Raw genomic sequence first — 15336 nt, forward strand, 5'->3', positions numbered from 1 at the left:
CCTGATTTGTTACTGTACAAAGCTGAACGTGAGACACCTCAAGTGTGTGTCTGTGCTCCACGATGTTTGCACCAGTCATCTGTGAGTGCCCAAAGAGGCTTCTGTACAGTCCTGGCTCTACCTTTTAGTCATTATTTATAAGATGCGGGTTGATTTGCAGTCTAATACTACTAATAATGTTTATAATTGGTTATTTTTCCGTGCACTCTTTGTGACAACAAACACCATAAATATACACATCGGAAGGATTAAAGTGCTGTTCTTCTATACCATCTAATTCTCTTGGTACACGTAAGTATACAACATATTACAAAAATGGAACACATACATTCATAATTTCTTTCTCTGATGACATTTTCTGGCATAATTGAAAAAGATTTACGGATGTGGAATGTTTGAAGGGGAAAAAAAGGTTTTGTGTCACAGTATTACAGAAAATGATTATATTCACCACATAAAGGTTCCTCTTCACAAGAAGTTCTTTCATAAAACGACTTGCATCAGTGCCCCAGTGTTTGAGGTATGGACACAGACCTTTACAACACATCAAACCACAGCTGGAGGTGACCATAAGTCTCCTTGCTCCGGCGCTGAGGGCTTAAATGGTCATTACACTGTGGGACGCAGTGTCTTACAAGCTCTGCCCTGTCTTACCTGATGAAGTTATGTAACTGCGGCGAGTCAGCAAGTCAGAGAGGTCTGATCCAACACCTCATTAAATCTGCACTATCTATCAAAACCTCCGCCCTGTCTGGTAGAAGGGACTCACTCCAAACCCAAAATTACAGCATTAAATTGCCTGAATATTTGGTGTAAGACAGACTCTGAACTCAAGGCAGAGGCTTAATAAATGGACCCACATCCTGCAGCATATTTAGACTGCAAACTCTTGAGCCAAATTGGTGTGTCATGGTGGATAAAGCTGTCGAGTTTCCTGGAATCGTCTAACACAGCATAGAGGGCATGAATACAAATTATACATCAAATGTTATAGTACCAAAATTAATCAGAAAATGAACTCCGAGCTAATACGCAACAGAAAATCTTTAAAAATGAGGCACTGCTCATTATAATTGTAGATTTATTTAGTGGTTGGCCTTGAGGCATTCACACCAAATTGCTGCAAAAATATTTGTTTGAGCTGAATGTGAGTTAAATTATTAGCCTGGCTTGTGTATGAATAAAAACCAGGATTTTTATAAGCAGACATCAGTAAAACGAATGAAACCAATGATATATTTTTTAAATTCCATTTACCTGACCGAACCGAACCGCCTTCACATCTCTCTGTAAAATCACTCAGAAATGATCTCAGTCGTGGAAGCTGTAACGTAAACCTCGACGCCCCCTCCATGGAAAAACATGGCTGTTACGCCAGAAGATTGATGATAGGTGCACGAAGGTATTCTCAGAATAGCCTCGGTGCGATTAGGGGAACTTACCGTTTCTAAAACAACAATGTGGTTTGAGTGTCTCACTACATTTCTCAGCATTATGCAAGGCTACGTAATGAAGGCCCCCGTTAAAAAGCCCGCCGGTTGAAGTTGCGGTTGATGGTTTTGCCATGTGTAAACTGTGAGTTCACTCTCCGACCATCTCAGACTATCCAGCTGCTCATTCAGTCACTCACACCAGCTGGATGTGTTCAAAACTCACTCACTCCATCTCGATGCATGTCTCACCTACACCTACGCACCTAATAGTGTAGTTGGAAGACTGCTGTAAATCAATCATATCACTCTAGATACTTGACACCAAGTCAGCCACACTGCAATCTCTCTCTCTTTCTCTTTCTCTCTTTTTCACAACACCGCCCCTGATGCAACCTTTTCCTATTTTTCTGAGCTTTATGTCTTTCCTTTTACTTTTTTAGCCACGTTAGCAGCATGTCTCTAGGGATGGCCATGTCCGATCACCACTTGGATCCAGAATGAAATACCTCAACAACTGTTAGATAGATTGCGATACAATTTTGCACAGCCATTCATATTCCCCAGAGGCTGACTCCCTAATGACTTAAGTGATCCCCTGACTTGTCCTCTAGTGTGAGAATGAGATTTTGCTTGAAAGGTCTTGACAAGCGTTCCACTTAATGTGGTACAGACATTCATGTTTCCCTCAGGATGAATTGTAATAATTTTCGTGCATGACCTCAATCATCAGGTCAAACACTAAATTCTTCCAAAACTTTAAATTCCCATCAGTCTCACCTGTAGTTTGTACTTAGTGCTAATTAGCAAACTGCAAAAACCTGCTGAACAAAGATGCATGCATCATCATTGTTTGCATGCTAGCAATGCTGATATTAGCTTTAAGCTTGAAGCCTTAATTAGCCGCAAGCATGGCTGTAGACTCTTAGTGCCAGGTTTTGTTGGGAAAGACCTATTTTCAACGATGTGTTGGAGAAGTGTTTATAGTTGTTCCGATCAGCCACACTTAAAGGCGGAGTGAATAGGCAGCTGCCATCGAGAGAGAGAAGGGTTGCGGTTATTTATACAAAAAGGGAAAGAATTAGTTCTGTTAAGATTGGGGAAAAAACAAACTAGAAAGAAAAGTTCAAACAGCGACTTATTTTGCAAAGGGCATGATGTAGGTGTGAATGTTGGATTGTCTGTTTTGGAAAAGTTAAAGAAATGGTTGGACATGGTTCCCCAATTTCTGACGTTGGAAAGGTTGGAAAGGGTTTTCGAAGCTGTTTTGCCATCTGACAAGGAGTTAGGATGAAAACATACCCGTTTTTTAGTCAGCTCAGCAACAACAAGCGTTCTACATAGAAACGCATGTATCAAACAATTGCCCAACAATTTTGTAGGTTTAGTTTTTTTGAGGACAAAAATATATTACAGTATATTAAGCAGCTTGTTTACACAGAACGAACAGCCCTGCATTGTGCTGCATTGAGCTCCATTGAGCCTTATTCCAGGTGCTCTCATTAATCCTTCATAGTTCTGGCACGTCGAGACCAAGCGTGTCCAGGCTAGAAAAGGTCCGCCATACGGTGGGAAACAACACATAGTGGGAGAGCACACTGGGTCATTTGTTCAGACACAGTCAGCGTTCTCAAGAATCTCTGTCTGAAAATGTTTGCGGCAGAGCATTCATCCTGCAATAATGAATGTCAAATCACATCGGAAGCGACGTAGTGATCTCCTCCTACATACATTGACTCTGTATCATTGAAGCAGACATCCAATATCAGAGATGAATGTATTTATTAAGCGCAACTATTTACGATCAAAGGTTTTCTTTTTACCCGTGTAGGAGTGTGCTGGATCGGTTAGTGTTATTATGTGTCTGATTTTTGAGTGGGAGAACATCACTCCCTCATGTGGAATTATGAGCTACTATTCCTTATAATAAGTGGTTTGTGTGTGGGGGGGGAGGTGGGCCACATGTGGTAAAGTGAAGTTTCTTGAGATGGAGGCTCACATTAGTGACCTTGTTTGAATGTCCATGCATGGACAGCATGCCAGCAAAACTGAATTTCTTGGTCACATCCAAACCCCTTTGAAACGCGACACTCTATTTCCTGTCCAGCAGTATAGGAGCAGGAAGATAATGCATTTCCCAGAGAGAGTCAGATGTCCGATCTCTATAGTGGAGTCCAGGAAATGAATGGATTTATTCCACATTTTGTTTCAGCTTCATTGTCCTCAACCTTCAACAGTTACAAGTTATTTCGTAACGCAAAACGCTCAGACTCGTGCTGACCACCGTATTGCGCATGTATCTGAAAGTCTGCTATTTCACTTTCACACTCGGAAAAATCGCATTTGGCATTTAATGTTGTTTTCACTAGTAATCAGGGAGGATAATACGGTGCCGAAAGATCCTAACACAGTCCCCTGCTATGAAGAAGTCACTAGGTTCACAGCAACAGAGGATATAACTGTGTGGGAACATGGTGATTTACAACAGCATGTGCCACCTGTGACTGCCTGTTTTCCCCAACTGAAGATAAACTGTTCAAGGGGTTAAATCAGGGACAATCCACAGGCCGAAATTCATAGCTTTAAGGATAATTCTGATCTATTGTCATGGCTTTTACTATGATTTCTCTAGATTATGATCAATCTGTAGTTATCAAAGCAATCACAGAGATCTATAATGTCATCTGAGGGTGAAAGAAACAATAGATCTGTTTTGTCAAATTTAAGTCAATTTATTTTTTATTATTATTGGCACCAGGAGATAATAAGATTGATAGTGCGTGTGTCAGTGTGCATCTCTGTGTCTGTCCACAGATAATCTCGCACACTGCTGCACCAAACTGCATATTATTTCAGTTGCTCATTTATGGCTTCCTACTTAAGGACCTCTTGGGGTTGCAGTGACTCACACTTTCTCAAAACATCTTTTATTAGGTGATACTGCCATTAACTGACTGCTGGCTACTCACTCGCTGCTCTTAACTGAAACAACGAAGCTGAGACGGGCACCTGAACAAATGATGCCGTTTCAGACATTTGCATAGATTCAAATGAGAGTGTATCTGTTGTCTTAGTCGCGTGAGAGAAAACCTTTCTAATACACTTGTGGACTAGATGGCGTGGTTAGCCAATTGTGGGTTATATTCATTCATTCATTCATTCATTCAATCAAACATTACAGCAGTGGTTGTTGCAGACACATCTGGCGGAGATCTACACTTTGCTGAGTCCACCTTTCTAGCTGTTGGTCTGTTTTTAGTCAACAAAGGTCACCATGTTTGTGTGCAGTTGCCAAGGTAACGGATTGCGGCTGGCAATAAAGCTTGAAGGTGGCTTACCTTCTTAGTGCTCTCCTGTGTGTTTTCATGCAGCTGTTTTTGTTGCCACTTCCTGCCTAATTTTCAGCGGGACTGTGGATCCGGTTTAAAAAAAAAAAAAAAAAAAAAAAAGTTACTTTTTTCCTCAACAAGAACCGCTAACATACGACTCATCCACTTGTGAAGAGGAGACATTTTGGCTCGTTGTATTTCATCATAGGTTTTTAAATTTTTAGGGGGAAAAAAAATCTTTAATTGCAACATTACAAAACAGAATTGAATTGGTTTGCAGTGAAGGATGATGAAAGGACACTTCCTATAATAATAATAATAATAATAATAATAATAATCAATCCTTTATTAGTCCCACAATGGGGAAATTACAATTCTCTGCATTTAACCCATCCCGGAGGAGCAGTGGGCTGCAATGAAGCGCCCGGGGATATAAGCACATGTCAACATCTTCACCTCCCGGCTGAGTACTTCCCGTTGTTCCTTGCTGTGTCCAAGTAATGCCAAAACATGTATTAGTAACCAGGCACAGTTTACACGTGGGTGTGTTTAATGCGTGGATGTCTGTGAATGGAAACCAGATGCTTTTGTGCTCTGCCAACACGGGCCTGTTGTTGCATCGTCAGCTTGGTGTGTCTAGAAGTAGCTTAACGAGCTCAGCAGGAGCCCTCACATCAAACGCCGTGTTAATGGCTGATAAACTCATTGGGTTTGGTCTAGCCGGACAGCAAATGGTCACGTTTACATTCAAGGCAGCACGGAACCATTCGTTCTAGATCCAAGCCAGCTATTTTCATGAGATGTTAAGAGGAAACGGCTTTCTGGTTTTATGGGAAACCAATAAAATGTCAAATCCTTGACTGGTCAAGCAGCAGCTTAGTTATAAAAAAAAAGAAAAGAGAAAAGACTTTTGTGAGGTAAGGAATTACAAAGGCAGATGGAAAGAGCCAGGCTGGTGTGATGTCATGTTAGACAAGAGGAAATGTCTCTGCTGGTATAATAAAAAACTAGTGAAAGGCCCATCAAAGAGCTTATCAGGACAAGACACAGTGATTTACCTCAACTGGAAAAGAGAATCAATTCTAAACAGATGCTCTGGTTTCATTTACTGGAAGGAAACACTTTGAAAAGCCACTGTGTCGTTGACAACATGTCAATGACACAGTGGCTTTTCAAAGTGTTTCCGTCTAGTTTAAAATGATTGCCTGCACATAATCTCCAGACAAAATCTTAAAATACATTGTACACTTACAGTAAAAATTACTGGCCCAGACTTAATTCAGTAAATCTTGCTGAAATTGCTTCGCTTTCCCTGCATTTATTATTATATAACGAGCTGAACATGTGTCCAGCAAACACTGCCAGGGTGAGACTTGAAGAGAAGAATAAAGACCCAAGAGGCACATTAAAGGTTTTGAGGAGTGAAGTTTAATGGGATCGTGATTGTCTTTGTCGGTGGTCAAATATTTAATTGGTTTAAGGGACAAAAAGCACAACCAGAGCCACTCCTACATTCACTCAGCCAACTAAAAGTCTCTACATTAGATACACCATCAGCTCAGTGCAGGATAAAAACCCCAGAACTGTTTTCAGCAGCTCAGTGTTACAGAGGGTCATTACTTTTGACAAATTACAGACATTTAGCTTTTTCGAAGGTTGGGCGATAGGCTACCACATGTTATCTTTCTCCACTTCGTCGGAACGCACTGTTCCCAAATCACTGTTTTCATCTCCTCCAATCAAAGGGATTTATTGTCCTAGCTGGCTAAAACTCGTTCTCTCCTTTCTCTTGTATCTGGGCAATCTCTCCTCTCTGATAATACCGGTTGAGATCAGTGTTACTCTCCGGGAGAGTAAAAGTGACCTCAGCCTGACTCATTGGTCGGCATCCATCCGATCTCCGGGCTCTACGACATTCAGAGGCTGACGGAGAGACGGACTGACAGAGTGCTGCTGGGTAGACAGATGGACAGAGAGACAGAGGTACAGATTGGCAGGGTCCTAAGGTTGCCCCATGACGGAGAAGGAAGGAGGCATATTAGTGCGCTAACAGTCAGACCTTAATGGCCAGACTGTTAGCAAAGGGGGGGAGTTGGTCTACAGCCGACGTCACAGCGTGCTAGTTGTAGAAGCGGCCAATCGCTTTCCTATGTAGATCCTAAAAACCGAAAGTAAGAAAAGGAAAGTTATTGATCATTCGCTAAACCCTTCCCCCAAACAGCAGTTGTCCAATCATAGCATAGCAACTGCAACTAGTTTCAGTCATGTTTTGGGTTTCTGGATACGTTTTGCTATGGATATAAGTTTGTGTGTTTGTCTCACCCGACTCCAAGTGTGAGCAGGTGTGAGGCCAGCAGAGAGGGAACGAGGATGAGGAGAACATCGGAGGAGAAGATTCCTCTCTTCATCACCTCCGTCTTCCTCACGCTGAGCGAGCTCTGCTGCTTCGGGTGCTGAAACACAAACTCTCTGCAGAGAAAGTAGAGTGATGCAGGCAGGCGAAGGGTGGGAAAGAAAAAAAGAAAATAAACAGAGATAATGAGAACACAAGAGAGAGAAGACCGAGAATGCAAGAAAAGGCTGCAAAGTAAAGAGACCATTAAGAGCTGCTACCTGTCAAATATACTTATTGAATTGCAGAAGATTAAACGTCAAGTGTGGCAGTGTGAAAGAAAATGAGCGCGATTCATGTGCTCCTCAACACTCAAAGGTATAATCCGTAAACAAAATTAAAGACAGTATTGGAACATGCTGTCAAAGTTAAACTTAAAAGAGACCCGGTGACTCACCAAGAAAGTTTTGCAGCACGTAGCACCCCATAAAAACCACAAAATGATTGATTTGTACCGATTAAACAAACTAGATACAACTTGCTAATTAGTGTGCTTTAGAATTGCTCGGAGGTAGAGAAAGCTAGGCAAGCAGTTTCCCCTGATTTTACTCTTTATGCTAAGCTAAACTAATAGCCTCCAGCTCCACACTTAATGCACCGACATGAGCGGTTTATCTTCTTGTCCAACTCTTGGCAGGAAAGTACTATATTCCTTTTAAACTGTTTAACACCTATACGTCTTTGCAAAAGCTTAGAAGTAAGTACTCTAATAACTTAGGGATGTTGTAAAAAAAACAAAACTATAAGGCAAAAGTAAATAACTATAAAAGAAAATTAATTGAACTAATCTGACTTGAAAAAGAGCCGGTCTTACTTTGGTGGCATATTTTCAGGTCTACTGGACCAATCCCACACCCAGTCAGTGTCCACTCGCCGCTCAGCCTCCTCCTGCAACAAGCATAAGGGATGAGATGTTGTGCAACAGTAGAACAAGAGAAAGTGACTTAACCTGAGAAACATCAGCACATTTATATAACTGATACTGATATCCACATGCATCTTGAGTTTGAGCATACTGTAAGTCTTTTCAATCTTATGGGGGGAATCTCAAAGAACACACCATTTTAGAGAGATCAAAGACAGATCAATTAAACAAAAACACTTCCATGAGGTAGATGAACAATCCCAAGCAAGTTTAATGTCTCCGGAAGCCTTTTGTTAAACTTTAATGAATCTTAAATGAGTGGCAGGGAAATAGGAACTCAATAACAAAAAAGGTTGTGTTCTTTGGTTAATGGGTGGCAATAATGTAAAATAAATCTTATTATAACTATACTGTATTTGATTTGTAGTTAATGGGCTTTAACAATAAACCACCAGTGAGGTCATTTCAGAACAAAATTGAATGTCTGTATTTTTCTAAACATTTGTTTTGGATTACAAAAGGGAGGATGAACTTATCTGATGGATGTTAACAACACATGTCGGTGCTCAGAATGAATACCTGTATGGTGATACAGTCACTGTCCTGCTCACTAGTGGGCCTTGGGGAACCGGTGGACCGTGGAGTCCCCTCTTGTGGAGGACTGTGGACCAGGAACAGACAATTACAATGTGGGTTTAGTATCACTATAGAGACGGACTGCAATTTCTGTTAAAACAAACAAACAAACACGGAGAAAGTAATCACATATTGTGGAAAAACAAGCAAAGTTCCACTGAGCTCAGAATGAAACTCATTACTGTGCAAATTATTCTTGCACCTCGCTGTGCAGCTCAAATCCCCAAACAAGAAAACAAACAAAACAAAAAGAAAAACCCACACAAACAAACTGCTCCATTACCTGTCTCTACTCCTCTCACACTCCAGCTGTGCCTCCAGAAGGATCCTCTCCAGCTCCCCTGCAGGGCAGAGGAGATGCTGTCCTGAGTCCCTGTCAGGCTCTCCCTGCGGCTCACGGCTGTAATCAGCTCCTCCAGCTCGACCCAGGAGCCTGATGAGGAAACAATACGAGCAGCAGAGTTTGTAATGATGCTCAGGGCAGACAGTGAAGAAGGCAGACAGTGAAGAAGGCAGACAGTGAAGGAGGCAGACAGTGAAGGAGGCAGACAGTGAAGAAGGCAGACAGCGAGGAGGCTTCATGCACACATGTCAAACTGCAGTGAGCCAGAGAGGAGTAAACGGGAGGAAGGTAAACAAATCTATAGCCTTAAAATGTAGTGTTCAGTCACAATTTGTTTTTGCATCACCCTCAGCTGAGAGTAGACCTGTCACTGGGAATAAAATTACGACAAAATATTAATACTGTTTATATTAAGTTGTATTTCTTTTATTTTTTTTAAATTTTTTTTTTTACAAAACGTCTATTTTAATGATTCTGTAAAGACAAACACTGTTATTGATTTTGTTCATAGTTGTTTTGTTTGTAAGTGACAGAACATGAAACACATTCTTATTAAATAATAATGAATTCATCCATCCATCCATCCATCCATTTTCCGTAACCTGCTTATCCAGTTAAGGGTCGCAGGGGTGCTGGAGCCGATCTCAGCTGTCAATGGGCGAAGGCAGGGTACACCCTGGACAGGTCGCCAGTCTATCACAGGGCTGACATATAGAGACAGACAACCACTCACACTCACATCCACACCTACGGGCAATTTAGAGTCTTCAGTGCACCTAAGCTGCATGTCTTTGGACTGTGGGAGGAAGCCGGAGAACCCGGAGAGAACCCACGCTGACACGGGGAGAACATGCAAACTCCACACAGAAGGTTGTCCAGCCCGGGAATTGAACCCAGGCCCCTCTTGCTGTGAGGCGACAGTGCTAACCACTACACCAACTGCATTTAATTTAATATGACTGACCACTGTAGCTTTTGTTGTCCCTGAATGACCCACTAATCCAATTATGAGGCTCAGAATGATGCATGTAGGGAACCCTGCATCACTCATACAATACATATTTCCCCCTGAAAATTTCTACGATTGCAATTTTATTATTTCAACAATATCGGCCAGTTAGTGTCCTTCTATAATACTGGTGTGGACTGGTTAGTGAGTGAGTGAACTGGTGTGTGTTGACCTCCGGTGACTTATGCACTCATGTTGTGTTAGTGTTACACACACGTACACAAAAACACTTCGACAAAGAGTAAAAACAAAAATCTGCGTCCCTCAATCAATGAGTTTGGAGAACACATACAGCCTATATATAAATTAATGAATGAATGGTCACTCCGGTTCGTTGGGTCCATTAGCAGGAAGAGATTTACACACACACACACACACACACACACACACACACACACACACACACACACACACACACACACACACACACACACACACACACACACACACACACACACACACACACACCCAGAGCCAAACAGTAGGGCAGGGCTAACTCAGGCTGACAGCATGCTTGCTTACGTAAGATCTTATTTCTGTTAGAGATTAGCCATTCACCCTCTCCCTTCCTCCCCATGTTCCTCCCTTGTCATGCTGTCTGTATCTTCTCTGTGACATAGGCAGCATTTACAAAATATCAACACCTTATCTGCCTACCATGGTATCCTTCCCTCTCATCTGATCGCTCTAATCCTCATTTTACCCGGGTTTTTGACACTCTGTAATCACACAAAAAGCAGCAGAGGGGATAGAGACATGAGTGGGCACAGAGCTGGAGGGAGGGGAGAGCAGGGAAACTGTGCCATTGCCCTAGTTTTTTTTGATTTTTTTTTCTCTACAGAGGGGAGTTATGACATAACAACTGCCTTGTTGCCTGACTTATCTATCCGTCATCATTCTGCAGCACTAAATCAGTTTATATGGTGCAATCCCTTACACATTCATCTGTGCCACTGCCAAATCAGCTTTATGTAATGTGGACAAGAGCTGGATGCTGAAAGAATCAATGAACTGCTGCACAACAGGCTTGTTTTTGATTTGGCTATGAATGTTTGCTTCCAGTTTAGGGAGAGTGCAGAAATTTGAAGGGACAGGAAGGGAGCAAAAAGTGGGAGAGTTATTTCATCTATGCTTTTTTGCTGAAGTGAGGGTAGTGAGATGGTTTTGGGAGAGCAGGGGAGGGTCTTAAGTTTTTTTTTTTTCTTGCCTCGGATTTAGATTTAATTTCACCTTTTTCAACAGACTGAATAGTTATGAAAAAGTTACATCCCAAAATTGCCTTTTGTGTGCATTTACAAAGCACATTTTGTGGATAAACTGACTACAAATGAGTTTTCGTGCATCTGCATTATAGACATCAATTTGAGGAGAGAAAATACCTAAGTGCCAATGCTGGAAATTTGAAAACAAAAGGTGCACTATTCTTGAGTGATTTAATGGCACTGGACTTGAAAATCACAGTTGGGTGACCAACTATTTAATAATTGCACAACAGTACTGGATGAACACAAATTTGCATTTTCTTTTGCAGTTTTTATTGAAATTTGGACATTTGGATGGAAACTGGAAATATCCGTTCATTTAGTAGCCCTTAGTTAAAAAATAGAGAGCAGCTGGAATTGTCTCTAAGCGCTACACACATTTGTTATTATTTTTTGGTAATTGCTAACACTAATGTGCAATTCAGGCTGTTTAAAAAATATTGTTCCACTGACATGTTAAACTGGGTATTACTCATTTTTCTAAGGGGGTCGTTCAAAGCAAACATAACAGATAACAGAGCTCGGATGATACATTTGCTAAATATATCAGCCAATACTACCTTATTGTAGATAGATCGGCTTTTGAGTGTGTGTCAGCTGATGAGTAAAAAGAAATAGCTTTACAGAAATGGGAAACTAGGTTTGAGGTATTTAGAAACCGTGTCACCATTATATGACAAAATGACAGAATACTGACAAGATGATTTTAAAACTTTAGAATGTCCCACTTACTATGTATCTTCGTCACAATTCTTACAAAAAAAACAACAACTCCTCTAAAGGATTAGAGTCAAGATTGGTTGTTAATATATACATATTTATATAAAATCTGACTGTTTTTAACTTCCGTATTGGCCATAAAACTCCAGTATTGGTTGCAATAATGGACCATAATTGATAAACCTGTCTTGATTTTTAAAAAGTCAAGCATAAGGCTCAACACCCCCATCACTTTCATACGGTCCCTGAGTGTCCTGCACCCATAACATTGTTACCCAGCATCCTCTGTGCCAAGCAATGTTCGCGCAGCACAGTGGAGCTATAAGCGTCAGGAAATCTCTCCATCTTAATTGGCTTACAGAGATACAAACAGGTGAGTCAGGGAATCCGTTTACACAATGACGGTGTCAGTGGCAACAACAATGCAAACTACACTCTCTGTGTGTCTTCTTCTCCCAGTGGCATCCTCTCTCACCTGCTGTCATTATGACATTAAATCAAGTCTGCACTGATGATACGGTGTCTGCACCTCATATCTGGAAACACACTGAATGAATGGGGTTATTGTTTACCTATGTTGTTGTTATTTCCATCCGGGACATTAAATGGATCTGTGCACACACACACACAACAGCTTTAATAAGGATCTGGGTTTAGCTGTTTTCTACACATGAGCAAACAGTCCAGGCAAATGCATAAATGCATACATGTGATGCAAATGCATAAATGTAATGCAAATGCATAAATGTGATGATATAAACAAACAACAATCAACAAACGGCCTGGTTCATGTACCACCATCACTCACCGTAGAGTCCGTCCTCTGGTGTCTGCGAGCCGGACAGAGACATGCTTGAACGCCGGGGTGCGGGTTCTGGATGGAGAAGGGACGGAGCTCGGAGAGATGCTGACACTTTCTGGCCGAGGACGAGCAGGTGGAAAACGGGGAGGGGGTGGGGGTGTTGTTTTTCTGCCTGGACCGCTTTTCTCTCAATCACTCTTGTGTGTTTTGTTGTCGTCTAAATAAGAGACACCAGGCACCGATGCTGCGCTAATCTCCATCTCCCTCCCCCCCACCACCATTCCTCCCTCCCTCCCCCTCCCTGTCCCACGTGCCAGGAGGGAAGAGGTAAACAAAGCAAGCTAAAGGCTCAGCAGGTCAAAAAAAAAAGAAAAGGTGCATGAAGCAGCAGAGGGTGTGTGCCCTGAAAAAAAACGTACCTTAACCAACATATTGTAATTTACTTGATCATTTAATATAAGTTTTCCATAGAATTATTAGGACAGAAACTTTGATTTATACTTCATTACATTTTTATAATTTGACATGAATCACAAGCACCACTTTAACTTCTATGTAGACCACACACATCACATAATTATCTCAGCTCACTGTTGTTGATGATTATTACATAATCTACTGGCAGCTATTACAACAGTGGAGGGACTAAGACTTCTGGCCCAGACCACTGCTTAAAAATAACATCCCCAAAATTAATATGTCTGCATTAACATGGCCTATTTGAATAATCTAACTATCATAATGAAAGAGTATCACTTTTGTGAACAGACGGATGCTAATAAAATAAAGCAGAGCAAAGTTCGAGAGGTTTTAGAAAAGGCATGTTAAGCCATGATCTATTAATAGGCCATTTGGGTAATGAATAATTGTTATGGCTGTATAAAGTTTACAAAGGTTTTTTTTTTTAGGTCGTAAAGTGACAAGACTTTTTGTTGAATCTGGAGTCTCAGCTTTCATGATAACATGTTGTTTGTGCCGGAGGCATGAAGTAGAGAAATTGCTAGCAGCATTAGCACCTTTTTGCTGTGTGCTCATTTAGTTTCTTGGTGTTGGAATTGTGTCTCGCTTTGGTAAAAATGGAAATCATGAGCTTATAGTTAAGCTATAGTTCTTCCTGTTATGTGGGTAGTTAGTATGAATGTGTTGCTATATGTTTAACATGTCCATGTAACTCTGTTACTGCCCCCAGTACCGGAGTTATGTCAAAGTCTGTTCCAGCGTTGAATAGTGTTTCTGTTAGGGTTAGGGATAAGGGATGGTTCAGGTTTATGTAGAGGAAAATACATGGATGAGGAAACGGCACTGGTGCTGGAACACTAGGGAATTAAAGATCCTTCCTTTTTAAAGAGTTGAACAAGAATCAGAATATTACAGTAGTAACTATTTTTTTTTATGATGGTAATACATCATTTTGGGTTTCCAGCTTTAAAACAAGAATCAGAATATTACAGTAGTAACTTTTTTTTTTTATGATGGTAATACATCATTTTGGGTTTCCAGCTTTAAAACAAGAATCAGAATATTACAGTAGTAACTATTTTTTTTTATGATGGTAATACATCATTTTGGGTTTCCAGCTTTAAAACAGTCCCTCCGGCTGGTGTGTATCCTTTCTATTTGGTAATAGACTTAATAAGTCATCAAGTATAGAATTATGCATTCTAATTGTTAATTAGAGCTGGTTATTTATTTCCAAAGGGTTATTGGTTCATTTAAGTTTCTACCTGATGTAGTAAATAACTATATAAAAACATGAGTCTCTTGCTGGAGGAACAAACACTAGCCAGTAACCAGTTGCACTCATTTGATGAAGCAATTGTTTTGGAAACAACAACTTGCAACTTCCCAGAACTTCAGGGCCTCAGTGTCCTCAATAACAACTACAGCCCTGAACACCCCCCACAGATTAGGCTACCTTATTACAGTATAATTGTTTTGCAAATAGATATTGCATAATTTTCTAATAATATTACCACTCCAGAATAAAAATGTATCAGTTCTGATTTATGCCCTTATTTTACTGTTTGTTGGGGAACATGAAAAATATCACATACACCTTTTAAAAACTTGAATAAGTATAAACCAAAAGCTTTTTAACTGTATTGCATATGTGACTTAATAATAAACGTCTGGTGTAAGTAAAGAATCTCTTACCTTCCTGTTACAATCAGTAAATACTATTAGAAACGTTGTCAGTATAAATGAGCGCACATTTAATTTGCGGTAATAATTAAACATAGCATTTTTGTTCTAAAAAGAGTAGAATCATTTTATTTATCTTTAAATGAAAGGGTTAATTGATATTTTCCCACAAAGTGGGTAGTGGTAGGAGTAGTAGTATATATTCTGGTCCGATACTGGTACCACAGGCAGGGTTACCAACATATTGATATTTTATCTACTTGGTATATTCACAGTACATTTCCCTGGAAACCAGATTTTTTGTAGTCAGGAGTCATTTTATTGTCACTAAAAACATTGGAAAATCATCCTCCGGGCACCATGAATGTCCATAAAAAGATGTTGTTGCAATCTGACTATCAAAACA

At 40.5% G+C, this 15336-nt stretch overlaps 1 protein-coding gene across 1 annotated transcript; it reads right to left on the bottom strand.

Moving 5' to 3' along the window:
- Nucleotides 1-6519: 6519 nt before the first annotated feature.
- zgc:73226 (uncharacterized protein LOC402792 homolog) lies at nucleotides 6520-12837 on the bottom strand. Its single transcript, XM_054613034.1, is given in 7 exon segments — nucleotides 6520-6917; nucleotides 7082-7228; nucleotides 7966-8039; nucleotides 8596-8677; nucleotides 8936-8996; nucleotides 8999-9085; nucleotides 12795-12837. Coding segments are annotated over 7 exon segments (543 nt in total). The 3' UTR covers nucleotides 6520-6868.
- Nucleotides 12838-15336: the final 2499 nt, after the last annotated feature.

Source organism: Anoplopoma fimbria, chromosome 14 (assembly GCF_027596085.1).
Source record: "Anoplopoma fimbria isolate UVic2021 breed Golden Eagle Sablefish chromosome 14, Afim_UVic_2022, whole genome shotgun sequence".
Classification (NCBI taxonomy): Eukaryota; Metazoa; Chordata; class Actinopteri; order Perciformes; family Anoplopomatidae; genus Anoplopoma; species Anoplopoma fimbria.